Genomic DNA, 27,196 nt, shown 5'->3' on the forward strand with positions numbered 1-27,196 from the left:
CCACAGCACGACGTGGACTGATGATGACACGTCCCCGCCCTACGCCAGACGCGCCCCCCCCCCCCCCCAGATTCAGATGACCTCGCACCCGGCCGTGACCCGTCGGAAGCTCGGTCCACTTCCACTTTCTCAATTCATGCTCTGAGTGGTCGCAACCCCTGCTCTGCCGCACCGCAGATCATGCACTGCTGCATCGCAGATCACGCTCTGTCGCATCGCAGATCACGCATTGCCGCATCGCAGATCACGCTGTCGCATTACAGATCACACTCTGGGGGCATCGCAGATCACGCTCTGTCGCATCACAGATCACGCATTGCCGCATCGCAGATCGCGCTCTGTCGCATTGCAGGTCACGCTCTGTCGCATCACAGATCACGCTCTGTCGCATTGCAGATCACGCCCTTTCGTGTCGCTGCTCGCGCTCCATAAAGTAGGGGCTTATGATCTGAGAGACCGCAGCTCACCCTCTTCAGCACCGAAGTTTCCTCTTCGTGGATCGCACCATTTACACGCAGCCTTCACTCACTTTTTAGGGTCGCGGCTCATCCTGGGCGACATTGCAGTTCACCTGCTGTCGCAACACTCTCCCCGTGATGCCGAAAATCACGTACTGCAGAGGTCGCAGCTCTCTCCCGGTCGGATTTCAGTTCACTCCTGGTCGAGAGCGATAGGCGCTGTTCGTGCGGCGGTACGCGCAGCCGTGCGCAGTCACGACCCCCCCCCCCCCCCCCCATCCCCTCCCAGTCGCCCACGAATAGCAGACTGCCAGCCACGTGGAGAAACTCAATCTACCCGCGACTCACCGCTCTGCATTTGACAGTCGTCTGATGTTCGGGGAGCAGGTGCGTCCGCCCGGCGCACGTCACGGTGTTCCTCGAAGGGCTGCCCCCACAGGAGCGCCGCGGTGGAAGGTTACGGCGTCCGGCTCCGGCGGCCGCTGGGACCGGCGCCGCTCGAGCGAGACGGAAGTCTGGAGAGTCACAGGCCGGCTCGAGGCAGCCGGCGCCATCACCGGGGCACGAGCCAGCACAGCAACAGCAGAGTGAGCTGGGCGGGCGCCGCCCGCGAGCCGGCCGGGCTGCGGCGTTGGATGGCCGCCGTTTTATCACCTGAAACGGGGCACCCGCGGTGTGGCACTGGCAGACACTGAACAACCCGACAGCACGGCGGAGGGATAGCGGGCTTATTCGCTGAAAACGGACACGCGGCGTGAAGGCGGAAGGTGAGGCCCGTATCGTAATCCCTATAGTACCATCACTTAAAATGAAGGGACAGGATTACGACGTTAGAAGACGTTACGCGACTAACCATGCCTCATCTATTCTGAGACCGCGGAGCCGTTGCGAGACGCCGGAGCGTGGCCGGATTACCGCCGTCTATCATCTGAAGCGAGAGCATTTAGAGACAGCTGTTCAACACCATTTGGAAAATATGTCAGCAGTTTAAGTCGTGCTTCATATAAACGAAACGAGCTGGAATTATCGGAAACGGAAAACATAGCGCGTTGGTGTGGGAGCCTTTCAGTTTTTGCGATATGTTTTCACCATATCCCGACCAACACCCGATTGGTTGTGACGAGACATTTGCAATGAACGCTTGGCACTTATATATGCTGTCTCCTATTGCCAATTTTTGTATTCCATTTCTGAGGTTTCAGGCCCAACTAGACTATTTTCCTCAGTTCGGGAATGTCCACAACTGTATGAGACTTTGGACTAAAGGAAAAAAGGCTGGAAAATCATTGGGTGACCTTTGCAGCTCTGCCGTTCTTAAGACTTGCGTCTTTAGCTTCTGAGCTACGAGAGCGCAAAGATGTGAGGGCTATTTCTGGGAGAGCATTTCAGGGTCACCCAGACATTTATGACACCGACTTAACTTCAGTCAAATCCTATCATTCCGAAACTCATGCGTCGATCAAGCCCAATAAAAATATAATTGTCGAGTCGTTCACAGCTGCCATTCGTGAGCACGATTCACATATACAACGGCCGCCAGTTGGCTTTTAATCACTGTTGTGCAAGTTGCGATGACGTTATCACGCATCGACGTACTTGGGAGCATATTTACTAAACAGATAATTTTTATCTAGAGCAGGCTTTTCTACTTTAAAGTAAATCCATAGCTGTAAGTGAGCCTAATTAATCATATGTGATGCTTACCTCAATATCTCCAAAGTTGGAACATTCCCTTTAATGTGAGTAGCGGCGTGTCGTGGCGCCCTTTTCGTAAGGTGCATTGTGCGGCATTGGGACAAAAATGTTGCAGTAACACCAATGTGGGACACGGAACGACGCCTGCGATCCTCATTAGGACAACAAAATTTGTGCACTGCGTTGTTGCGCGTTCTCATCTATGCTTGAATTGTGTCTGATTCATAAAATATATCTATATTGCCAAGTTTTTAAAATATATTAGCGGTTCAAGCACATTCCAATCCAACATTTTCACGTTTTTTGGACACTATAGTTTCACCACTTTGTCGTCAATTCTTGTAAACTGGATTCATAAAGTCAGGGTAAAAGATCTGGTGAATGGGCTGCTTGTTTGGTTCTTGGTAGTGGTTCAAGTGATTATCAAGTGTAAAAGGTCATAGCTTGAGCACGCACAGAATTCCCGCGAACAAATGCTTTAACAGCGCTTTCCTTATGTTTTTTTTTTGGGGGGGGACGGGGGACCTTCACTGAGAGCGTTTACTATGACTCCAGAATCAGAGAGCTTCCGGTATAGGCTGTGTTTTCAACAACAGCCAAGAAAAAAATGGCAAACAATGACTCCAGAAGGAGCCCGTAGCCACCCATTTTTCGTGAAATATCTTTTGCGGTGAGGACACTCAAATGCTTTTTATTCTGACCTACTTATTGATCTAACAGACGATGCAAAAAGTAACGCTCAAAAGATTGAAAGGCCTGGCCGAAAGCTGTCCAAACCACGAAACGCCATGCTCTCATATGGCTACATATATATATATATATATATATATATATATATATATATATATATATGTTTGTATATATATATATATATATGTGTGTGTGTATATACGTATGTATATATATGAAATGTATATATATATATATATATATATATATATATATATATACCTCTCTCTTTCTGTGTCTACGTACGTGCGTGCGTGCGTGCGTGTGTATGTGTGTGTGTGAGTATGGGTTTGCGTGTGGATGTGGGTGTGGGTGTGGGTGTGGTGGGTGTGGATGTGGGTGGGTGTTTTAATACGCTTTACGCTTTGAATTTTACGGAGCAACGATTTAACAGCTTAGCTTTCTTTAGGGCGTCAACAATATTGCCGCCACTTGGCTTGCCGCGGACAAAAGAGCAGCCAGTCCATGCGTATGGGCTTGTGGCAGGCCATTTCCAGCCGCCAATTTCCCTGACGATACCCCAGAGATCGTGACCTATCAAAACAGGGTCTGATTTATTGCTTATTTTGTATCTCGCCAGTATGTATTGGGCTTACAGTACACCAGGCATTTGGGAAAGGAAAGCTTAGTCTGCCGATGCACGTGTTCAGTAACAAATCCTTCGAAATTTGGTGAGCAAATTCTACTCAACGTCGCCTGGTGATGTGACAACTTCAAGCAAGTATCACCAAAAGTTTGCAAGATGCTTATGCCTGAAACCTGCATGCCATCCGCGTCAGGAAATGTAGGTTTCTCAAGGAGCTTACCTGTCCTTGGTGTGCGATGTCTGTCACGCTGCCTGACAGGAGAGTGGGTGGAGCGGAATGTGGGGGGGGGGGGGGGAGGGATGCTTCTACACCACAGGATCGCTGATATGTAATTTTGACGGCATGCCAGGTTAGTACATTTTACACAATAATGGGCAGAACTTAAAAGTCAACACATTTAAAGTATTCCGGAATGAAGAGGCATAAAAGCCGTTGCAAGTGGTTAGTTAGCAGCTAGAAGTATCATCATTTATATATTTATATTTGATCCAAACTGTACTGATACTCCTCGAAGGACCAATACCTGTGAAACACACGCCACCAAAGGCCTTCAAGGGTGAGATTTCCCTACCCCATCCACCCGCTACCCAATGAGCTATATCCATACCCACACGCTCACCAATCAGCTGCACTGCTATAGTTGTACTGTCTCTAGCCGTCAACCACCCGTTTGCGCTTTCTAACGCTGAACTTCCAAATAAGGGAAGAATTTCAAGAAAGCTCATTCTAAAGATGCCCGTTTACATTGCTCATCACACACATTATTGGAGTGGGGCTCAGTGTGACTCAAAAGGGACGAGCAGCATCACTGTGTATTATGCCCGTTAGTTTAAATCCGGATATTTCGTTAACGCTTTGTTCATATTCGCATAAATATCTAAAATATAACCAGAATCTACATGCAGTCTGGTCCATTACCCCCTCCATACCTCTGTGTTTACTCACATGCTTACCCGAAACGTGGAGTCCTTGTACAGGTCAGCATAATTCATGTTTTCAGCGCAAGCGTTTCAGATGCGGATTGCACTTTCAATCACCGCAGCCATATCTTTGGATTCGTGGATGTGGCTGGGTGGAACAAAAAACAAAAAAAACAAAAACAAAATGAGCCATCTTTGGATAAGTGCCTCAGAAACTTCCGGGCCAAAATGGCAACTGCAAGTGCTTTGCGTCATACGCATGATTTGAACTAGCTGCAACTCAAAATCCCTCTGTCTTTTGCTTACAATTCCCTTCATTTTGCTTATGTATATATATATATATATATATATATATATATATATATATATATATATATACATATATATGGAATTTAAATTGCTTGTGAACTTAATTGTTTTCAATGTTTGGAAAGTGCTCTAGTACGTATACACATGGATGCATTACTGAGGTGGCATGGTGATTACATTAGCTTTTTTGCATCACAGGGATGGCAGACGCAGTGTGTTTGAAATACGTCACTATATTGGTTTAACCCTGCTGTGCAGTGCCAAACTGTCGTCCCTACATGGAAAGACAGTAATAGTTGTTATCATCGGGTGGGTTGCATGGCACGTTAAGTACTCCGCACCACATGGCTAACTAGCTGGAGCCAATAAAATCCATAATTTGGACCATGTGGCTGACATCGTCCCGGTTGGTCCGTCTTACCTCTCGATTTATCAGGCTGCAGCTCGTTTCACGGCATTAAAAGTTTACTGAGGAGGGATATCTGCTTATATGCGGCTGCTTAGGGCCTCCATAATCGCTAAGGACATGGTATGGATTCCTGAAATAGACTCCAGGTACGTAGCCAAAATTTCCTCCAGGGAAATACTAAATTGTCTAAAAAATCCTGCGTTTTGGTCCAAAGTCTTACCAAATTGCCCAGTATGTAGTGTAAACTCTTAGCCCAGGAAGGGGAAATACGGCCCCTTGGTCATGTCTTTAGTCAACTTATCTCAAGATAGCATTCGATTGCCGCTTTTTTGCTGTGGAATGACCATCTCAAGAGCTTTTATTTTTTATATCTGGCATGAGACAATGGCATTAGTATTTCATCATAGAGTGCTATTAAAATTTCCAAAGATTTTGTCAGAAAAGGAACCGTTTTTGGCACCATACGCATCATTCTTAACGACAAGACACAAATTATGACTATTTTATTCAACGCGCTGATCACTTTGTGCCTTCACCATACGAACATTCTTCGCTCGTTCGATAAGCGCATTTTACGCTGGTTCTAAACTGCTACGATACAGAAATGTGCGCACATCGCTTGCACCATGTGTCCTTGAATATTGACAACGACATGCATGCTATTTGAATTATACCGCGCCCTTTAAATTAAGGGTGTATTTCACATATGTGCGGGGTTTTGAGCTGAGACCGCCATTTTAAAGACAATTCAGTGCGGTCCATAGCATTGCCGTCTCCGTAAGCGCTTTGGAGGAAAGCTCCTCACGTAATGCACCAGCTGGCGCGACATGAGGATGCCTCACGCCGCCACAGTCACGCCAGCCAGGTGTCCTCCACTGATGTGGTGCACGGATCCTGTTCCCTTCGGCGGCTCTAACCTATCAATGTTTCAGTGACCAGCTCTGAAGTACTTCCTTACACAACTCGTGAGCAATTCCCCGGCTACTTACTACCCCGTCTCCCAACCCAGCTCCTGCGATCAGACTCCGACTCCGTTCAGGCTGCGGCTTTGGCCAGAAATCCCTGCGATTCGGCTCCGGCTTTGGCCAGACTGTGGCTTTGGCATCACCGGCGGGCGTCCCGCCACGGCTGCGGCTCGATCGGTGGCAGCTGCCGCTGACTGAGGAGAACAGCTTCATCATCCGCAGCTGCTTCGTGCCGGCTTCACTAGGGCCAGTAGACCAGCCAATATGAACGCCTCAGATAAACACCGCGGATGAATGCGAAGCTCCTCGGGTTGCTTGATCACGGCCTATCAGCCGTATTATGGAGCCGGTTTATATTCGACGTCGATTTCCCCCCGGCACAAGATGGCGCCGACGCCGCCGGGATTTATTGCAAAATTATGCCCAGCACCACCCAGCTAACGTTAAAATGCCGAAGTAATCTTGGAGCATTTATAATTATCTTTTGAAGGATCGTATATAAAACAAAGCATTATGTGGTGTGGACTGCAGCGATTTTGTTATGGTCCTCCCAACCCTGAGAGATACAGTTGAAAAGAGAATTAAGCCCGCTGTTAGTACGAGCTCTTTTGCTGGAGAGCTTACGTCATTTAGCCATAAATCGTCCCATGGTACCGTCAGCCGCACGACGGTGGGTGGGATGGGGTGGGAGGATATATGTTAAATTTCTGCTGATATAACAGATGAATGCTGTTGTGAACACAAAACGGAGACCAACGCCTCTTATAACGTCTCCGAATCTAAGCCAGCATCTCAAACATCTCAGCTGGTGCCTGCTGGCACCGATGCCGATACATAGTTTGGAAAATAACGCGTCTATGTTCGGGACGTTGTGCTCTATTCTTTCTGAACAGAGCCGGGCCAAACATTGATTTCTGTACGACGAAGCTGCGCGAGCTAGTGACGTCAGCAGCAGACAATCGCACCTTCCTGGCGCAAAAAGTGCTGGACGACCATCACAAAGATTCACCCGAGCCGCACTCTCACGGCGGGTTCGGCCGAGGAGGAATTATTCATGCAATAATTTTCAGCCGCATAATCATCCACGGGGAATCTCCGTTGGCGTTCGACAGATCGGTAAATTATCCTCTGGTCTCGTCTCGCATGTGCGCCACGCGTGGCCGAATATCTAGCCAGGCATGGCGAAAGCAGGTCCTCAGTCTTGAGCACGCCCTGAAACTTATGCGGGATTGTCCCTTAGCATGGCTTATTATCTGCAGAGTTGTACTCGTTGGTAGTACTGAACGAGCTTTCTGACAAATCTCCAGCACTCCGGGTTATTCCGCGAGATAATCTGCTCGTCGAGGAGGCCGGTATCACTGCATGACGAATTCGGGCGATGGAAAAACATGCTGTGAGCAGGTCAATCACGAACGTGAGGCACTTCTGTATCGGGGCAAGGAGACACCTTCCATGGTTCATTCTTGGAAAAGCCCTGACACCTTCTATGGTTCATTCTTGGAAACACCCTCTAGAATGCCTCCAGGAAAGATCTGAACGTTTTCAGGAAAGATTTGAAAGCGACTAAAGCATTGAAACAGATACCAGAATATTGCCGACTCCAGAGTGTTCCTACAAACGACGGTGGCGACCCACGTGTGCATAGCACTGATGGAGGAAGGCCAAAACGAATGGGCACACATCGCCACCACCATTCGTTATGTCAAACTGAGCGTTCAACCCGATCTAAATCGTTGCATGGCGTTCGACCCAAATCGGTGTCCACACACACACGATCCTTAAATTAGTTTTCGGGGCTGAGCGTAAGCGGCTAGGCTAAAACACATGACCATTCCAACCTGCCCGGCTTATCGCACTTCACCTCGCCGCTAATCGGGGCACCATGCGTGCGGAGTTTCAGTTAATCGCAGGACTCGAGCGACACGGCAGGCCAACCGTCTCCGCAACTGCCAGCAGCGCACCGGAGCAAGCACGTGCAACAAACGCAACGCATCGGCAAACTATACCGATCGCAGCTTACCCTTTCAGATCCAATGCGAGTGACTTAACTGGCGACACTCATTGCACTGCACACACTAATCCTGTTAAACTAATGTTTTAGAAAATAATAGCATTATGACAAAAGTGCGCTTTTTGTTTTCTGTTCCTCCAACGCTTATTGCTAACTGAGGTGTCTCTAATCTCAGACCTGCACTATTGCCTAAGTACTTCATCGACTGCATAATATCGCGTACGCCAATGCATAATCGGCCATACGACTCCCATGCAGCAATTTTCTTCATTTTAAGCAGAGGTCGACCACCAAGACCAGAGGGTACTGAAGTGTTACCAGCACTTTCACCTGAAAGTTTGAAGGACCTAAAATCATCGAAATGTTCGCGGCGAGTGATTTGTGATGTTGGTGCTGTTTGACCCTGCCGCGACCATTCCCGTGGCGAGCACAGCGTGACACCTTTGGATAACCGGGAACGTACGCAGGTAACAAAGCCCACCTGTCGCACGGACGTCGGCTCGCCTGGTTTCGATGCTCCAACCAGCTCTGCCAACGACATAGCGCTGCACGCCCGCCGCTCCGGCCTGACCGGGCGTCCCAGCACGTGTCCCCGACTGTGCCGAGCGGCCCACCTTCGGTCACGAACAGCTGGACGGTGGCGGACAGCAGGTGGTCGCCGCCGCACGTGTAGAGGCCGCTGTCGAGGAACGAGGCGCGCCGGATGTGCAGCTGCGACTGGGGACTGCCGGCGGTGCCGTCCGAGCTGGACTGCACCGTCACCCGTCCGCTGGCCACCAGTGTCCGGTTGTTGCGCCACCACTGGATGGGGCCCACCTCCGATGTCGCCTGCGGGCACGAACGCCGTCAGCCGGCGCTGACACGGTGTCGGGTCACTGTCTGGCGGGACGGCGGACGCGCTCACGCTAAAGACGACTACACGCGCTCGTGGGTGAAGATTGGTGGGGAAGGGGATACAGCTTTATCGCAGGCATTTCAGAAAAATGGTGTCATGCCCCCGGTACGGGCAGAAAATAGAAGAGTTGACTTACAAAACCATTACATTCTAAATTTTTCGGGTACAGTTTCAATTAGGCTTGCGCATCACTACATGTTTACATCCCTTACAAACTACCGAATAACGTTTCTGGCCAAAAAAACGATGCTCTCTATGCCTTCATGTTAACGATGCTCCCATAACTGAAACATTGCACTCTATTTGAGCACATCTAGCTGTCTTGTTTGCTCCACTGTTAAGCAGCCGAAGAGTTTTCGCGCCACCAACGCTACGGGCGTTCGAGAGCTCGCCAACACTGTTGTCCTACTCTTTGCGAAAATACTCTGTCTGCTAGTCGTGTTTTCATCTTAGCCGTTTACTTCGCCGGCAGCAGTAGCGTAATGAACCGTGCTCCAAAAATGAGAAACACTTAACCGCATTTCTGCATAAACTGGGCGCAAAGAAGTACACACACAGGCACAGAGCGGCACTGAAACCATGAAGCTTCAGGGCGTCCGCGAACTACAGTACCTGGTGGAATATGAAGCTTCCGCACCTGCCACCCACCCTCCTCACACCAGCGCAGGCGCCCTAGCAGCACCAATCATTAACAGCCCCGACTGTGCTCTAATTCCAATTTCATTGCGAAATAATTGGCCAAATCATCACCGTCATTTATGGAAACAAGGAAACAAATACAGCTCCTCCACCGTCAAGCATGGAACGGAGTGAAACTCTATCCAAGATCAAAGAACCATGGCGGATCCTAGGCATAAGACTGCCAGTGTCCGTTGCAGTCAAGTGAGGATCCAGGAGGGGGGGGGGGGGGCAGCCTGGCTATGTCCCTCCCCAAGATGGCCCAAGTTGGGAAAAATGACACATTCTTAGACGATGAAGAAAAACTAGGTAGATTTTACTCGGATAGTTTTGTCTCGAACACTCCTTGGGATGGGAAGAAGCAAATTTTTTTCCTAAGCCAGAACCGGTTTTTAAAGCCAGAGCGGGGATTTGGTTTCCAAGAGAGGATTGCCGTCCGACTTTGGACCCCCCCCCCCCCCCCATTGGTGACGTCCTGGATCCGAACTTCGCTTCAACTTCCACCTGATATGGCAAGCGCTTGTTCCAGGCTTGGCAGGCAGCCCGCTAATGGCGGTGTTCTGGATCCGCCCTTGGCTCAGTGTTCCGCCCGATATGACCAGCGCTTGTTGCAGGCTCCACCTGGCATGGTCAGCGGCTGCTTCATTCATATTGACGTCCTCAACGCCTGTATCAGTCTCCGCACCTCAGGTCATCAGGACCTGCCACGGCCTCTGCCTGAGGTCATCAACGCCTGCCTCGGTCTCTGCTTGAGACCATCGGCGCCTGCCTCGGTCTCTGCCTGAGGTCATCAGCACCTGCCTCGGTCTCTGCCTGTGGTCAACAGCGCCTCTCTCGATCGCTGCCTGGGGTCATCAGCACCTGCCTCGGCCTATGTCTGAGGTCATCAGCGCCTCTCTCGGTCACTGACCGGGGTTATAAGCGCATGTATCGGCCTATGTCTGAGGTCATCAGCGCCTGCATCGGTCTCTGCCTGAGGTCATCAGCGCCTGTCTCGGCCTCCACCTCGGATAATCAGCGCTTCTGATCTCCGTGGGACAGGATCAGCGCCTGCTGCAGTTTCCGACAGCGCCGCTCGACCTTTGGTAGCCGTCCTCCCGCCGCTGCACTCGTTCAATAACAGCCGATGACAGGTCATAACCGATTCTCGGAAGTGTTAGGTGAATAGTAACTCACCGGCTAGTGCGTTCGGGAAGCATATAGGCAATTGCCAAGCGTCTTTGATGGAATTTTGCGAATTACGACAGAACTTGTCTCCAGCGCATTTCTGGGCAATGAATGTCAGCTTCCGGATTTGGTCGCGGGAACGCATCAGCGATGCGTTATATCGGAGCAGCCATTTCAAAGAGGAGAACTGTAACATGGCGACTGCAGTAGGTTCCTCGTTTAACACTAACGACCATCCGACGCGCATCTGGCTAGTCCGATGGATTTGCAATCGTTTACTGAAAGCGTAGTACTAGATTATGCAGCATCATGGAACAGATGACCACAGCATTAAAGTCATGGTGGCACAAAAACGGTCTTTTTATTTAAACTTGTTTACAATGAGTGGAAAATTCTGGTCGCAGACCAGAATATTTCAACAATCAATATCCAAAACATGAAAAAGTGTTACTTTTATGTTTAGTTTTCAGTCACATCGTTGTGGACTAAAACATTGCCATTATAGGAGGGCCAAGATTGTTTGCCTCCTTATAGGCGGATACAAAAGCCAAGGTTCAGCAAAATAATTACAAGGTACAACGAACAAACTCCACAATAAAGCGGAATCATAACTCAGCATGACCACAAAGAGGGTTCATTGCGCGATACAAATAGCTGTGAAGGGGGTAAACGAACCGAAGCGTACTGCTGAAAATCCCGACCACTGCATTTCGAGCGATCTCGAAATACAGCACGGTTCACGAAAGGGCACCGCACCTATGAAACCCCGAGAGCAAGCATACTGGCGGATCAATGATCACTCAAGGATAAACAATAAAGCACTGCACCAGCCTTTACTCACACAGAACTACCCCTCATTTGCACGGACAAACACATTTCCTATTGCTATTGGGACATCTTCCACACATAGCGGCTTACCTGGTCTATAACGCAGAGAAGGGTGATCACCGAGCCCTCTTCTATCCTGTGAACCTCAGTTCCCAATATTCTGGCAATCGGCTCCACAACTGTGAGGTTAACAAGACGCGAAAGCGTGCCCTGCCCGGTTGACACCTGAAAATCGCAAGCAGCACTATCAGAAATACTGTTTTGGAACGGATGCAACGTAAATAACTGCATAAACATTCCGAAGTTGCTTGCTCGTTTTCATATTATAAGCATCTTTTCACGCACAAGCGTTTCCAATCATCCCTTGGCTAGAAGCAACATTTCCCTCTGGCACTCGCTCCGGTAGCTGGCGTCCTGCCTAGATAGTGTGACCTGTCTGGATACGCCGATCAATCTGTTCTTGCGCGCGTGTCCGAGAATAGCTGTGCAGCATTGCGTTAGGATTACTGGAAGGTCACGCGGAAAATACTGATCTGTTAGCAGAAAAGCACCTTGTATGGCATCCCACGGTGACTTGCAACCACCGTAATAGCTGCCGACTTCGTAGGGTAGCCCAGTGCACTGATCGGACCTTTGGACATGGTTTTGGCGTCCCAGCCGCAGCACCCCGGCACTGGTGCGCTCTGGCGGAACGCTGACCTGACGTGGTGTTTTGAACCCACTGACCCGTCCCCGCGGTACCAAACGGATGCCAGCCTCGGCAAATTGATACTCGGGAAACGGTCAAACGCACCCATGACTCGGGACACCAGGCCGTGGAAACAACAAGGTCGCACGTGAGAGGGGTGGGGGGGGGGGGGGGGGCGGGGGGAGCGACAGAGCGCAGGGCTGTGGAAGCGGGTATGGGGTGGCATGAACCCTGCCATTCCGGTGGCTGACTCCAGCGCAAGCGGGCGAGAGGAATGGTGACGGAGCGCAAGGCTATGGAAGGGGGCATGGAGCGGTATGAGCCCCGCTATTTCGATGGCACTGCTTCCGCCCAGCTTCAGCGTAGGCGGGCTTTGGGGGGGGGGGAGAGGGGAAGCTCTGACCTGGCACTCATAGACGCCGCTGTCAGCCGCTGTCACCGGCCAGATGGATAGCGCCCAGTCCTCGTCACCGGCCACTCTGTGCTGCACCGACACCCGCTCGTCGGCGGTGAACACGTGCGAACGAGACGTCAGCACGTGGAAGTCGCGTCGCCGGATCCAGGACACCTGCAAGGTCGGCGAAGGTCAGGAGTGCCCCTGGTGCCAGCATATCTGCCGGGACACCGGCCACGTTCAGTGGCGCCGCCGTATTCAGGACATCCGCCGAGGACTGACCGGGGTCAGGAGGTGTCACCCCGTCAGCGGCATTTACGTCAGGGTCAGCGTCAGGGGTCGTCGCCAGGACTCCTGCGGGGCCAGAGAAGGTCAGGGCAGCACTGGAGCCAAACAGGCGCTTTGGAAAATTTTCCCCCCAGATGCAGTGGTGCAGTCGGGTGAATCTCCTGTGGCGTTAGGTTGTGCAGGCGCGCAGGGTGACAGGACAAGTTTTGCTAATGGGATGCACGGCAAAGTAGGCTCGCGACGTTTCATGGAGAGCAGAGGCCGTCATTGTTGTATTAGTGGGCGGCGGATAATCAAACATGATACTACAAATTAGAACACTACCCAGAAAATGATGACGATTTCCAGTTGCAAATGCTACGGTCAAAGAGTTGCTATTAAGGTGCCTGGTTTACGAATGCGTTTCTAATGCACTTCTGATTGTCTCGCGCCACAGTTCGAAATTCCTTTGTTGGGGACCCTTTGTCTGTGTTTAAGTCTGAAGTTCAAAAACTCTTGATACTGGAACGTTTTACTCGTACTTATACGCGGGGGCGATAAAATGCGCAGACTTGTTGCATCAGGTTAGCGACAAAAATGTACATTTTCAGTCGTGCCAAAATCCTTTAAACTGGAAATTTGGGTGTCGCAATGACAGTGTGCGCTGTGCGCGAAATCTTGCAGCGCGCACCGCACATCCTAATATGAGGCCTCCATGGTAAGACATTTCGTCACACAACACCAGCAAGCCTTTCCGTACGACCTTTTACCCTACGCACTATGGTATCTTTTGGGGGTTTAATCCCAGCCCAGCGACAAAAATATTCCATGATTTTTCTTTGGTCTCCCAATTGTGTGATAGATCGGCCACAAATCGGCGTGTTTCCTACGCCCCGGCCGGTCTGCCGATTTTCTGTTTTTACGAGGCCATTCTCAATGTCACAATAAGACAGTAAAAGATACTGAAAAATTTATATCAGGCAATTCACCTGGTCCTAAGGGATGTTCCACTTGTGTGCTATGTACTGTTGCTTTGTAAGCGGCGTACGCATTGCGGTTTCATGAACGCCACCTAGGTTTTATTTCTGGGCGCTGACAGTTCAAGAGAAGTCGGCGAGATGACCTGATCGAGGTAAAAACTTACCTGACATTATCCACGGTCTTTTCAAGGCAAAACAACGCTGCTGACTCCCCGTAGCAGTCGCAAGCACCGAGCCTCCGTTCCTTTGAAAAGATCCGTGAGTTCGATGTTGAAAGCTAATGACACTACTCGTTAAAGGAAATGACAGGTGAGAGTGGTTCTGAAGTGCCAATCCATGTCACGTTTGTTTTGTTACTGACTGGGTATGGTTGCTAGTCAATGAATTTTTTGATCAGAGATGCACCTAGTTTTTTATTTAGTTCAGGTTTCAATTCCCACCCCAAATTTGTGAAGAAAGGTCCCAATCTCGGGAGCCACCTATATGCTGGAGGTAAATTGCATAAGTTTTCACTTCTCAGCTCCCCAACCTATTTTTTTGAACTATGTCCATGCTGAAAATGTAATCAGTCCATTAATGTTTTGTTCGCCTTAAAATGGGAATCATTTCCAGTTTAACTTTTTCGTGCGTATTAATCTTGGCTGCTGAAAATTAACATGATAACCAGCAATGCAGACAATGAAGAGGCAATAGGGAACGAGGTGGTGTGGTAAATGTACGCAACGTATGGGGGGGGGGGGACAGATTCCATTGTCTTTCCCCTAAGCCGAGAGGTTTACTTAAAATAGAAGATGGTTTTGTAGGGCTTTGGCCCCATTGCCATAGGAGCTCAATATAATTGACGCATGACTCTTTCTGAGGACACCTTTGTGTAACTAGAAACAGCTGGAGGCCTGAAAGCATTTCCTGTTCCTGGAAGAACTCGAAGCGTGCGGTCACGCGTCCGTGACGTTTAACTCTTCCTGGAACCTGAGCCTATCGATCCCATCCATGACCGGTCAGGTGCGCTTGCATGGTTACTTTGACCTTTTTACCAAGGGAGAGGTGTTTGGCGGAGAAAAACCCACGTGCTCCATGTGTCAGAAGAGTAAAAGTGCTCCAAAAACTTCAAAGTTCAGAAGTTTCCCCAGATCCTTGTAGCGCACCTGAAACGACTCTTGCTGCAGCTGGACCAGAGCGGGTACAAGCTCAATATCGCAGTGGACTTTTCCGCCAGTGGTCTGGAGCTGTCACCATACTCTGCCGTACCAGGAGACTGAATTTATAAGCTGTAGGGCGTGACGCACCATTCAGGCGTGGCGCGCTCGGGCCACTACACGGCCCACTGTACACCGCCCTGTTTGAGAGTCTGGCACGGGGGTAACGACTCCAGAGTCCAGCCCGTCCGCATGCACCGCGCCAACAGCTGCGAAGCGTGCATGCTGCGTTTTAAGCTGGCCAGTCATCGACCAGGAGCCGACCAGAACGTCAGAGCTCGAAGGAGTTTCGGAGGGCTGTCCCACATGGGACCACAGCCACCTCTTTTCTTACAGGCATGGACGCTTGCGTGTGGAAAAGTGGAGGGCACATTCGTGCGCAGCATCCTGTGAAATGTAATAACATGCGATATGCAATGTGTTGTGGCAATTTAATATCGCATCATCGTCGAAATATCTGCATCTGACTTTGTCTGTCTAATGATGACTTTAGTGTGATGGGAATAGGTCTGAAGGTAAGTCGGTCTGTAGCACTTACTCATAGGGATATTTTTCTTGCACCTGATAGCATGACTGCCGTGCATGTGGATGCGACTGCAACAATTTCCAGACTCATATCTTCAGGAAACATGGCGGGGGCGGGCATCAGCTTCCCCCATTAGGGTGAGGGTTAAGATATGTTATGAAGGAAAAACTAGCCTTCTGATGTGAAGCTCGTATCCAACTGAAAGCAATTTAATTATTTGTGGCACCTGGCGTGTGACTAATTTTTGTATTAGCAGCATAAAGACCTTGCGACTCAGATCCGCGGCGTCGAGATGGACTCCAACATTGACCTCAATGCGCACATCACATTTAGAATAAACTCAAATTCCGATTCAAGGAGAGATGGCTGAATTTCAAAGTCAATGACGAGCCGACTCTGATGGCAAGGGTTTTTATGAGACCAACCGGTCTTTTGGGAATACGAAGGCACGCGTGGAACATGCAACGAGTTGAGTAATAAGTGAAAAATGTGTTTTGTGCTCTACTCGCTCCTTACACACGAATTGTCGGTTCAATCATATGCATTGTAACTTCTTCACTATTTCAACCGACTTATCACTGATTCCAGCCTATAAGGCTGCGAGGGGTGGAACAAAAGTACTTTTTGTCGCAGACCAAATTTTTTAGGAAAAATTGCCGCCAGTAGCGTAATGCGATACCAGATGACAACATGGTAATTAATTTCGTGCCCGAAGCGTCATCAGTGATCAGCCTATCATCGAAAGTCTCTTTCATCACTGCAATTTGCGATATCATGCACATAACCGAAACGTTCAGCCATACACTGCCCTCGAACAACTGTCAGGATAAGTGATGCTGCTAGGAAAGTAGACGCACCCACCGTAAACTAATGAGATAGCCCAATCACAACAGGAGTCTTCTTCCATCCTGGGGACTTGCCGGGGCCTCACGTTCAAACTCGATCTACGGCTGGATTTGCTTTCCTCGACCGCAAAAAACAGCGAAGGATCTCGATAGCCATGGCAGCAGAATACGTGGCAGATTCCGGGCCAGTAGCAATCGGCACTGGGAATGACGTCAAATAGGGGGCATCCACAAGGCCGTGCTCGCCTATGAAAATCATGTGTGCGCTCCGAGCCCCATCTCAACCGTCCTCAAAGTGTCCACCTTGGGCGTGCTCCAAGCCCGGCGCGACATGTTGTGATTGGTGGGCGCCTCTCGCCATGCCCCGGCAGCTATATCGTAATTTGTAAATAACTTCACATCAGGCGATTGCTCTTTAGCTCCTAGACTTAGCGGAGAGCTCTTTCTGAACAGGTTACTCGCCCTGACAGGAGAGGGGAGGGTGGATGATGCGACCCCCCCCCCCCTACGGTTTTCTGAGGATACCAATGCGGCACATTGTGCAGTCGTGCTCAAATCTTTGATAGCCTATGGGCCATCCATTGAACGCGTGTTGACACAAAAAAGTGTCCCTAGCAATTTGATTTCAGAAAGCGATGTTTTTACGACGTTGCAGGGCGATTCAAGGCTAGCGGGTGCAGCAGGAAACAAGCGACGATTCTGTGGACCGCGTGCGGTGGCTTGGCACCGTTATATGAACGAAACCCTACATTATATATAGGCTCCAAACAGATAAAACTGCATGTCATTGTACTCGTAATCAAACAAGGGGCACACCTCTTTATGTCTTATGTAACTTCATGACATGGTTTTGTATATATGAACATGCAAAGCCGATATTTGGTTTTCAGGAAAACTTTAGCTTCACCTCGGTCTAGTGGAGTCAGTCTACAACAGGAGACTTCTTACCAATCACAAGATCTCGCTAAAGACAGTCCACTGTTTGCGTGTTTTTTGGCAAGGCTTTACCTTTCTTAGTTTGCAAACGTCAGGGAATCCCCCTCCCCCCCTCTCCACCAGTCCGCGTCAGACTGACGAATCAGGGTAGGGGTTAAAATAAGTGGCTGCCATCGCTTTTATTTACTTCATATATGGTGGTGTAAAAATCTGCATTTCGGTTCATGGAAACATCAACTGCCAGAGCAGAGTGAAACATTTAATTACCAATGTCCACGTATTGGTGGAAATTCAATCAGCAAGCTAAAATTGCCCTTTGCATGCAAGGAGCATGCAAACCTAAGGTTACCCGCAATGTATGTATTGCACAATGCAAGTTTCAATTCAGATTAATTTCTGGGGCACTAGCCAATATCCATGCTGGGTTGGGTCACCTCAATGCTGATAACTCACCCCCCCCCCCGCCAATGTTTCTACCTGGAAAATTAAAAGGATATGGGAAAAACTAACTGTGACACATAACCACCCTTCTAACTTCATTTATTGATCACGATCCATGGGTTGCTAGCTCCCCTAATCATGCATAACAATTGACAATCCTGTCCTTATGCCACCGCCACATGTTTGGTTGCGCCCCTTTGATGCTGATTTCTCTCCCCCCCCCCCCCCCCCAGCCAACATTTCCAGCTGAAAAATTACAAAAAGATAGGAGAACAAACTGACTATAACACACAACCGTCTTCTCTGGACATAATTTATTGATCATGATCCATGGGTCGCTACCTCCCCAAATCTTGCATAATTGGCACTTCTGTCATGCAACCACCACGCAAACTATGTTGATTTCTAATGTCAATGTAGGCTGCATATAAGGTAGGCTGTCTGTCGTCGCAGCCTGTGCTTAAATGTAACAGTGATTATGCTAATGATTCCATCATGGCAATTTTATAATTCAATGTTACCAAAGCAAGAAAGAAACACACCATATCTGCATCCATGCAATGCTTGCAGGTATTAAGAAAATACACACATGAATGGGCACTGCAAAATGAATGTCTCCTTGAGCTTTCCTGTTGCAGCAGGGGTGCTATCATCAGGAAATAGCCAACATTGTCTTCAGAGACAGCCAAATGTCGATCCTTCACTGACCTCATAGGACAGTTGGAGCACAATACTATACAACCACCTGCTATTTGAAGTAAAACGCTCGGTAAAAGGGAGATAGCACTGAAACCCGCAACCCTCCCCCCCCCCCCCCCCCACCTTATCATTGCCTACATTTCTTACACCACTCCACTTCTCACCTTCATTGCTTTCCCATAGGCTACATCATTGAGTATCATATAAGTTTCGAGCAACCAGGATTCATGTTACCAAAAGGTTGAAATGATAATAATTGCTCAAAAGCCACCAAACATAGATGAAAGAGTTGTATTTCAAAGAAGGGCATGGTTTTAAAGATATCTTTGGGGTCGGTGAAAAATTATGCAATGTACCCCCCCCCCCCCCCCACCCCAAATATGGATGCCTCCCAAATAAGCAAACTTCTTCACAAACTTAGAGGAGTTGAGACCTGAACTGAATAAGAAGTAGGAACACTCTTGATTTAAATATACATGTTACTGGTAACCATCCTTAATTAGGACAAGCGCAAAAATGCCATAAATTGGTATTTTAAAACCATTGTAATTTCCTGTTGTTCTCCTTTATGAGGAAAGCCATCAGGTTTCCACATCAAATCCACGGTGCAAGGGTTTAAGATCTTGCAAAATTCAAGAATTTAGCGTAGATAACTGTATATAGAGGTTTACGTACGGCAAATATTTGAATCCTTTGAACCTCTTAGTTTTGTGTATGTCGAGGGGTTCAAATTCCCTCCTTACCCTCCCCTAACCCAAGTGCGTCTTATTCAACCAGCCACCGGAGCGCGTGTTATTAAAAGTCGGGCATACCCATCCCGGACGTCACACCGAGTAAACACCGAACCAGCACGAACAACACACTCGTTGCCAGCGCGCTACGGTGGAGCTAAACGGGGCTGCTAGTGCGTGCTGCATCCTCATCTGGCGCGGCGAATGGTCCGGACAGAGGGACGCCCGGCACGGCATCATCGTCGAGGTTGGGGAAGCGCGCGGATTTACGACGCCTCAGCAGCTGCAGGCCGACCGAATTTGCCCTTTACGAGGCGCTATTTGGCGCCGTGCCCGCCACGCGCCTAAGCCGGACAGGGTCAGCTCAGAGCGGGACTGGGACGGACTGCAACCGGCGAGCGGCCGTGCCCACCACGCGCCAAAGCCGGACAGGGTCAGCTCAGAGCGGGACTGGGACGGACTGCAGCCACCGAGTGGCCGTGCCCACCACGCGCCTAAGGCGGACAGGCTGGGCTCAGAGAGGGACTGAAACGGGCTACAGCCGCTGGGTGGTCGTGCCCGCCAAGCGCCTTAGCCAGACAGGCTGAGCTCAGAGAGGGACTGAAACGGGCTGCAGCCGCTGGGTGGTCGTGCCCGCCAAGCGCCTTAGCCGGACAAGGTTATGTCTGAACACACAGTCCGAGAGATGTTGCGCATTGAACGTTACTGTGTCGATGAACAACATAGAAATTAGATGATCAGGTATGTACGTTTGCGCTTGTCATTTTTACATGAGTCATTCCAAGACAAATGGACCGGAGGATGAACAGCACGGCACCCCAGTGAAGTTGACGAAAACGCGTATATGATGTATTTTGAGGACCCACGCATGGTTCTGTTTTAGGGTTGTGCTGCTTACTGATAAGGAGCTAGGAACAGATGAAAAGAAACGATGACGTTGCAAATGTTATTATGGTACTTGCACCAGCAAAAACAGATTGCAGAGTGTAATTTTTGGGCATGTGCAAAAAACGAGAAGTGGAAAACGCATTTAAAGTCAAGTAGGTACGTAAAGAGACCAAGTTTTACCTTCGACCAAGGATTCAGAAAGAAATGCGGTACCTTCATTGAAGAGTTCGTTCTGGATTGTTCGCACAGGCGGCTTTGGCTTCAGAGCACCTGCTAAGCCTACCTTGTTGCGTTTACACTGAATCCACCACTTAAGTTACACTGTCCAGTTAAGCGGATAGTTTTGCCTTCCCCCTTTCGGCAGACAGAAACGCGGAGTGCTTTACGTACCGCACAATGCTTCTCGGCACAGCTGTCTCAAGCCTGAGTTAACCCTCCGGTTGGTCAGTACCCGACTGACCTTTCCAATTCATCTGGCTAAACAATGCGCCCGTTCTGAGACTTTTACCTAGTGCTGCTGGATTACGATTTCAGCATCTTTCCCCAAGACCAAGGAGGCGGCACTTCCCTAGAGCCCGGAGCCCTTCAATTTTCGTAGCGCCAATATGCACTTGAAGGCCAGCTTATTGCCTTACTGAGAAAAAAACGGCTCGACAGGATCCATTCTAGATCGGTCACCAATCGTATTTGAGCCCTGGTGATCACACCTGGCAGCAGGTCATGTGCCCGTCGGCCGGTATATCGGGTGACTGGGTGAGCACTGGTGATCACACCTGGCGGCAGGCATTGAGCCCATCGGCCGGTATATCGGGTGAGCACTGGTGATCGCACTTGGCGGCAGACATTGAGTCCATCGGCCGGTGTATCGGGTGAGCACTGGTGATCACACTTGGCGGCAGGCATTGAGCCCATCGGCCGGTATATCGGGTGAGCACTTGTATCAAGGTATAGCACTTGTATAGCACTTGTACCTGGCGGCAGGTCATGTGCCCACCGGCCGGTACATCGGGTGACCGGGTGAGCACTGGTGAACGCACCCGGCGGCAGGCCTTGTGCCCATCGGCCGGTATATCGGGTGGGTACCGGTGATCACACCTGGCGGCAAGCCATGTGCCCATCGGCCGGTATATCGGGTGACCGGGTGAGCACTGGTGATCACACCTGGCGGCAAGCCATGTGCCCATCGGCCGGTATATCGGGTGACCGGATGAGCACTGGTGATCACACCTGGCGGCAAGCCATGTGCCCATCGGCCGGTAAATCGGGTGACCGGGTGAGCACTGGTGATCACACCTGGCGGCAAGCCATGTGCCCATCGGCCGGTATATCGGGTGACCGGGTGAGCACCGGTGATCACACCTGGCGGCAGGCCTTGTGCCCACCGGCCGGTACATCGGGTGACCGGGTGAGCACTGGTAATCACACCTGGCGGCAGGCCTTGTGCTCACCGGCCGGTACATCGGGTGACCGGGTGAGCACTGGTGATCACACCTGGCGGCAGGCCTTGTGCCCACCAGCCGGTACATCGGGTGACCGGGTGAGCACTGGTGATCACACCTGGCGGCAGGCCTTGTGCCCACCGGCCGGTATATCGGGTGACCGGGTGAACACTGGTGATCACACCTGGCGGCAGGCCTTGTGCCCACCGGCCGGTACATCGGGTGACCGGGCGCGATCGGCTCTCTCATGCCGTCGGTGACTGTGACAGAGACATTAAAGCCACCGTTTCAGCCTTAAAACCGGTCACTCAGACATCCTTCTTAACCTTACAACTATGGCTGAATGACGAGTGCGTGTTGATCGATCTAACGTACCTGTCGTCCCTTGCGAGTCGCGTACATGGCAACGTCCCTCACAGCACGTCAGCAACCATCATATAAATTTGGGCTGAGGCTCAACATGAGAAGAAAGAAACAGCTGGTCCCAAGCCTCACTTCTTATTTCCCAATTTGGCCTGCATTGGAAAATGCCGCCTTGTGTGCTGGCCCAGCTCGCCTGGAACAACGCACATTAAATTCGATACAGGAGGCGTCTAATTCAACCCCGGCTACGAGTGACGCCGGTCCGGGGACAAAACAGGGTTAGTGTTTGTAAGACCGTGTTGGCCGGACCGGAAAATGAACACCTGCAGTTTTACTGCTCTTAATAAGTGCCTCTAAGCAAAGGTCTCAATAACAAGGATCGGTTGAGGTAGTCGAAGAAGGGCGACAAAACGGCTTGCGTAGCGTAGCGATATTATGATGAGTGCGGTGAAAAACTTGGTATTTTGTCTGAAATGTGCAGAATTGCCGTGCCAATCTGAAAACATTCGCAGAGCCATTAGACCCGAAGCACAAAGGAACAAGTGGAAGTGTGCGCAAAAAATACCTGAGGTAGACGCTGGGGAAAACGCATAGGGCCTGCTTTAAAAACACGTACTCATCCGGTGTCTAGAATATTAATGCAATCCCGACAACTAGTGGGTATGTCCCAGCCACAGAATCTGTGAACACAACCTCCGAATTAACGGGCAGATCGCGATCAGTCATGGAACTGCAAGCCCGGATCGCGAAATCACGATCTCACGATTCATGACTGATTCATGATTATCGTGGCCATGATCTCAAGGCTCACCCTGGAATAATCGCGCACATCACTGCCCTCGGCTGGATAGATTTGTCCGTTCTGTCAGAACTAATTTGTTTCTTTGTCCACGCCAGCAAACGTGATGGGCGTGTTTCCTGCCCCCGTCACCTATCTACGTGTCCCCGTCACCTATCTATCTATAAATTCTGTTGATCAGGTACTATAATGATCGTGCTGTTATTTACGTACTGTCCTTTTTGGAGAAAGTTCAGTGTAAATAACAAGCACACTTTTGGACATTTGCCAGGTTCACAATGGCACCGCACGCAAGAATAAATTGTTGGCCATTGTAGGGGTACGTCGAAAACGCAGCGGCTGAAGAAGGCACGGAGGGAGCTGAGTGATGTCTCAAATGCGCGACGGAACGTTTATGCATCGGCCACAGGTTTTTCCGAAAAAAACGTATTTCATTGCACACGAAAATTACAGTTTCCGACGGAGTGACCCAGCCCATCGCGCCCGGTCACCCAATATACCGGCTGATGGCGTGCCTCCAGGTGTGGTCTACCAATGCTCAAATTCGATTGGTAACTGATCTAGAATGGATCCTGTGGGCTCCTTTGTTTTAGTCTGATCGGCAATAAATTCGTTTTCAATTGTATAACGGGTTATAAAATCAATGACGCCACGTTTTTCAGAAGATGAGGAAAAAGTTAAGTCTGGGTCACGATGTGTGCCCAACAGAGGGATGTATGCGTGCGTGCGTGCGTGCGTGCGTGTGTGTGCGCGCGCGCGCGCGCGCGTGTGTGTGTGTGTGTGTGTGTGTGTGTGTGTGTGTGTGAGAGAGAGAGATTACATTAATTTACGGCGAAAAAAACAGCGGTCATACTCTTTTGTGCAGTACCATTCAAATGCCATCAAAGTTTAATGGATTTCAGGGGCTGCCGAAAGCACGCTTTCTAAATTTGATACGGGATAAGCAGCGACATACTACCTTGATTTAGTCGGTATCTTGGCATTACAGGAGCTTTATTTTAGGTATGCAATAACTTGTAAATGTTTAAACGTTAAGAATGGTTCCAATGGAAACAAGGATGCTTTGATTTTTGGAGAACACAAATCTTCGACCCGTCTTGGGAAATAAAAGTTTGAAATCGTTTTTTAGACGTAACTTCTTTAAAGTCATCTGGATTAATTTAACGAACCCGAAAATATATTTTTCTTACTGGTAAATTGTCTAGTGCTTTAAATCTAGCTGGCTTTTGCCTTTGGTATTTAGCTCGCCAAGTGAGGAATTAGCATGAAACGCGTGCGCCTGTTGTTTTTGTTCGGCCGTAGCCCATTTTTTAGGCAGCAACCCGCTTTGTCCGCCTGGTTGTGTCCTACTGGAGGCCCTATCCACATCTCTCATCTGTTGGTGGTAGGCAGCGTTATTGGGGCCAGCGTCTCCTTGAGGCACAGGCTGGCTGTGTGCGGTGGCCTTCGCCCTGCGCCAGAAATAAATCGGGTATTCAGGCATTTGTATGCCGCACCGCAGGTGTGGCATTTCTCATCTCAGTCCCCTCATACATCAGAGGCTCCCAAATGAGACGGGCTGACAACAACCCGAGTCGTGTTGGGCTGGCCTTCTCGTTCATTTTCGGCCCGGCTTCGGCGGGTGGAAGGAAAAGATGGCGGATAGATATGAGGAGACGGGGAGAGAGGAAAGGCATGGTGAAAGACAGGGAAAGATGATCAAGGAAAAGAAAAGCATAAAGGTGAGAGAAAGGGGGATGAGAGAGTCAGGAGAGAGAGAGAGAGAGAGAGAGAGAGAGAGAGAGAGAGAGAGAGAGAGAGAGAGAGAGAGAGAGAGAGAGAGAGAGAGAGAGAGAGAGAAGAGAGAGAGGAGAGAGAGAGAGAGAGAGAGAGAGAGAGAGAGAGAGAGGGAGATACGTGGCAGAACATGCTAATGGTTTAAGTGATTGTGGAGGTATGTCTTGTTATTATTATGAAATAGGGCAGGCAAGGCAGCAGGCCAGAGGCATCTTGCTCCAACAATAGGAAACTTTCTAACTTGGGGCGGCTTGCCCGACCCGGTACATCAAACTCTCATACTTGCCTAAAGTTGTGATGTAAGAATTCGTAGGGCATGTTAGTAATTTTTGTCAAACGTAACATTCGTGGTACATTACAATTCGAAATGAAACCTGTGTTTCTTTTCGTGCAATGAACAAAAATTCCGTAATTTTGACAAGCCCGCAGAGCGAGGCTCAGACCTGGTAACAGATATTGAGCAGCCGGCGTCACAGTGGCACAATGGGCCGATGTATACGGCCTGGCAGACGCGCTCGGGCGTACATCATGTCTCCCAAGATTGGTGTATTATATTCGTAACCAGAGCAGATAACGACGTGAAACATAACGAGCTGTGCGTAAGTCAAGGATGTTGGGCGATGCAAACCAAGCCGGTTTGAGTCCAGCTCATTGTGGCTTGCCTTTTCAGCTGGTTGCAGGTCATCGGCCTCAGTGGTCTGGCACATGCGGTCAGACGTGCGCCTGGTCTCCAAGTTTTCTTCCCGGGAACAGGTGCCTGGTTCCTGGCTCCGTAAACAGAAGGAATCCAGAAACCAGTCCGAAATTAGGTTGAGAGAGCGAGCAGGAATGCCTCATACCAAGTTGAAAGATTCAGCAAGAACCTTGATCCAGCCTCATATCAGGCTGAGAGATCCTGTAAGAGCCAAGATGCAGCCTGAGAAAAAGCCGAAGGATTCAGCAAGAACCAGGATCCATCCAGGCGCTGGGCCAAGAAGACCAGCAAGAACCAAGATACAGCCTGACACTATGTCCCAAGATCCCACAAGAACTAAGATCCATCAATAACCCAGATCAAGCCTGGGATTATGTCAAAGATCCCGCAAAAACCAAGATCCAGCAAGAGCTAAGATCAAGCCTGGAGCGTACAGAGAACCAGCGGAAACCAAGATGCGGCTCAGGGTTAAGATAAGATCCAGCAAGACATAACATTCAGTTTGGAGCGATGCCAAAGGAAGTGGCAAGAGCCAGAATGATGAAGAACCCATCAGCATTGAACGACCACCTGAGGCCCTTTCTTAGGGCAAGGTCTTTCTTAGAGGCTCAAATTTTGAGAGAAAAAATTGGTGGCTGAGCACGGAAAATGGCTAGCCTGTTTATTCCACAATGTATGTCTCTTCAAATCTGGCCTACTTTGTTCTTAGAGTTGGGAGGGCTGGGTTGCTCTTTTTGACATGCGTGTGGGCTGTGATAAGTAACTTAAATGCTTTGAGAGCAGGAACATGTGTGCCATCCTGTGCGATATTTTCAGCTGTCAGGCACTTCCAAGCTGTAGCCCATGATATTTATCCATCAGTAAAACTGTATTACTTTTAGTGCTAGCGTCGGGACATGCAAGCTGTTTGAACTGCCAATGTTGTAAGGCTTTTAATGCGCGTCCTAGACGGTATGTTCCAAGCTAGGTGGTATGTTCTCTTAAACTAAAATATTGAGCTGGGTTTATTTATGTCAGCGACCTACGCCAACCTTCAAAAAGGGAACACAAGACGTTTGTTGCGTTCCCTGTTATTAATAAATCAAAAATGAGCACCAGAAACTACCACATACAACAGGTTCTCACCTAAAAACGCAAGTTGGTTTAGACCTTGGTCTGATCTTATTTTAGACCTCGATCTGACCTTTAGTAGACTACATTGGCTACTTATGATCTTCATACCTGACCCTAAACTTTATATCAGACCCTAAGGCATTGAAATTTATTGTAATCTTGAATCCTATTGTTTTATTGCCTAAGAAACTATGCCAGAGATGCATGACTTTAGCTAACACTCCGTTGTCACATGAGATCGAACAACGCCCTAGAAATTACGTTCACTAACAGACGCCGCCTGACTTTGACCTGTCTTAGGCCTGCGTCCTTACAAGGCACAGGCGGATTGTTATACCATAAAGATCCACTGTTCACTTACCTATAGGTAAAAAAAACTTTGGAGCGGCTACGCCGCGCCGTTCGGAAACTGGTCTGAACAATGTTTCGGGAGTGGAGTCCAGCTGGCCGTCGCACCCGAGCGCCTGTCGATTGCTATGTGAGAGCTGAATTATCCTGTGTGATAGTTTCAGCTGCCAGGGTCCAAGCTGTAGGTAATGATCTTTAACTAACAGCAAATCATGGTTAATTGCCGTGGGGGCATCAGGGCATGCTGTTTGACTCGTCTGTAGTATGTGACTTTAAATTATCAGGAGAGCAAAGCTCTGTGGGTTATCTTGCGTGAATTGTATTGGTTTGTGACTGAGAACCAGGAGTCAGGGCCTTGCACTTATGCAAAATCAGTGACAACCAGGGCCCAATGTCTAATGTTCTTGAATGAACCGATGAAA

At 49.4% G+C, this 27,196-nt stretch overlaps 1 protein-coding gene across 1 annotated transcript; it reads right to left on the bottom strand.

Moving 5' to 3' along the window:
* Positions 1-758: 758 nt before the first annotated feature.
* LOC119097962 (uncharacterized) lies at positions 759-21,768 on the bottom strand. The gene is made up of 6 exons (XM_037220900.1): positions 21,734-21,768; positions 21,280-21,403; positions 12,743-12,907; positions 11,742-11,876; positions 8,698-8,911; positions 759-1,112 (listed from the first exon to the last, which is right to left on the bottom strand). The coding sequence occupies exons 1-6, from the start codon at positions 21,766-21,768 to the stop codon at positions 1,012-1,014; spliced, it is 774 nt and encodes a 257-aa protein (XP_037076795.1). The 3' UTR covers positions 759-1,011.
* Between the last annotated feature and the right edge of the window lie 5,428 nt (positions 21,769-27,196).

Source organism: Pollicipes pollicipes, unplaced genomic scaffold, assembly GCF_011947565.3.
Source record: "Pollicipes pollicipes isolate AB1234 unplaced genomic scaffold, Ppol_2.1 Scaffold_4740;HRSCAF=5597_pilon_pilon_pilon, whole genome shotgun sequence".
Classification (NCBI taxonomy): Eukaryota; Metazoa; Arthropoda; class Thecostraca; order Pollicipedomorpha; family Pollicipedidae; genus Pollicipes; species Pollicipes pollicipes.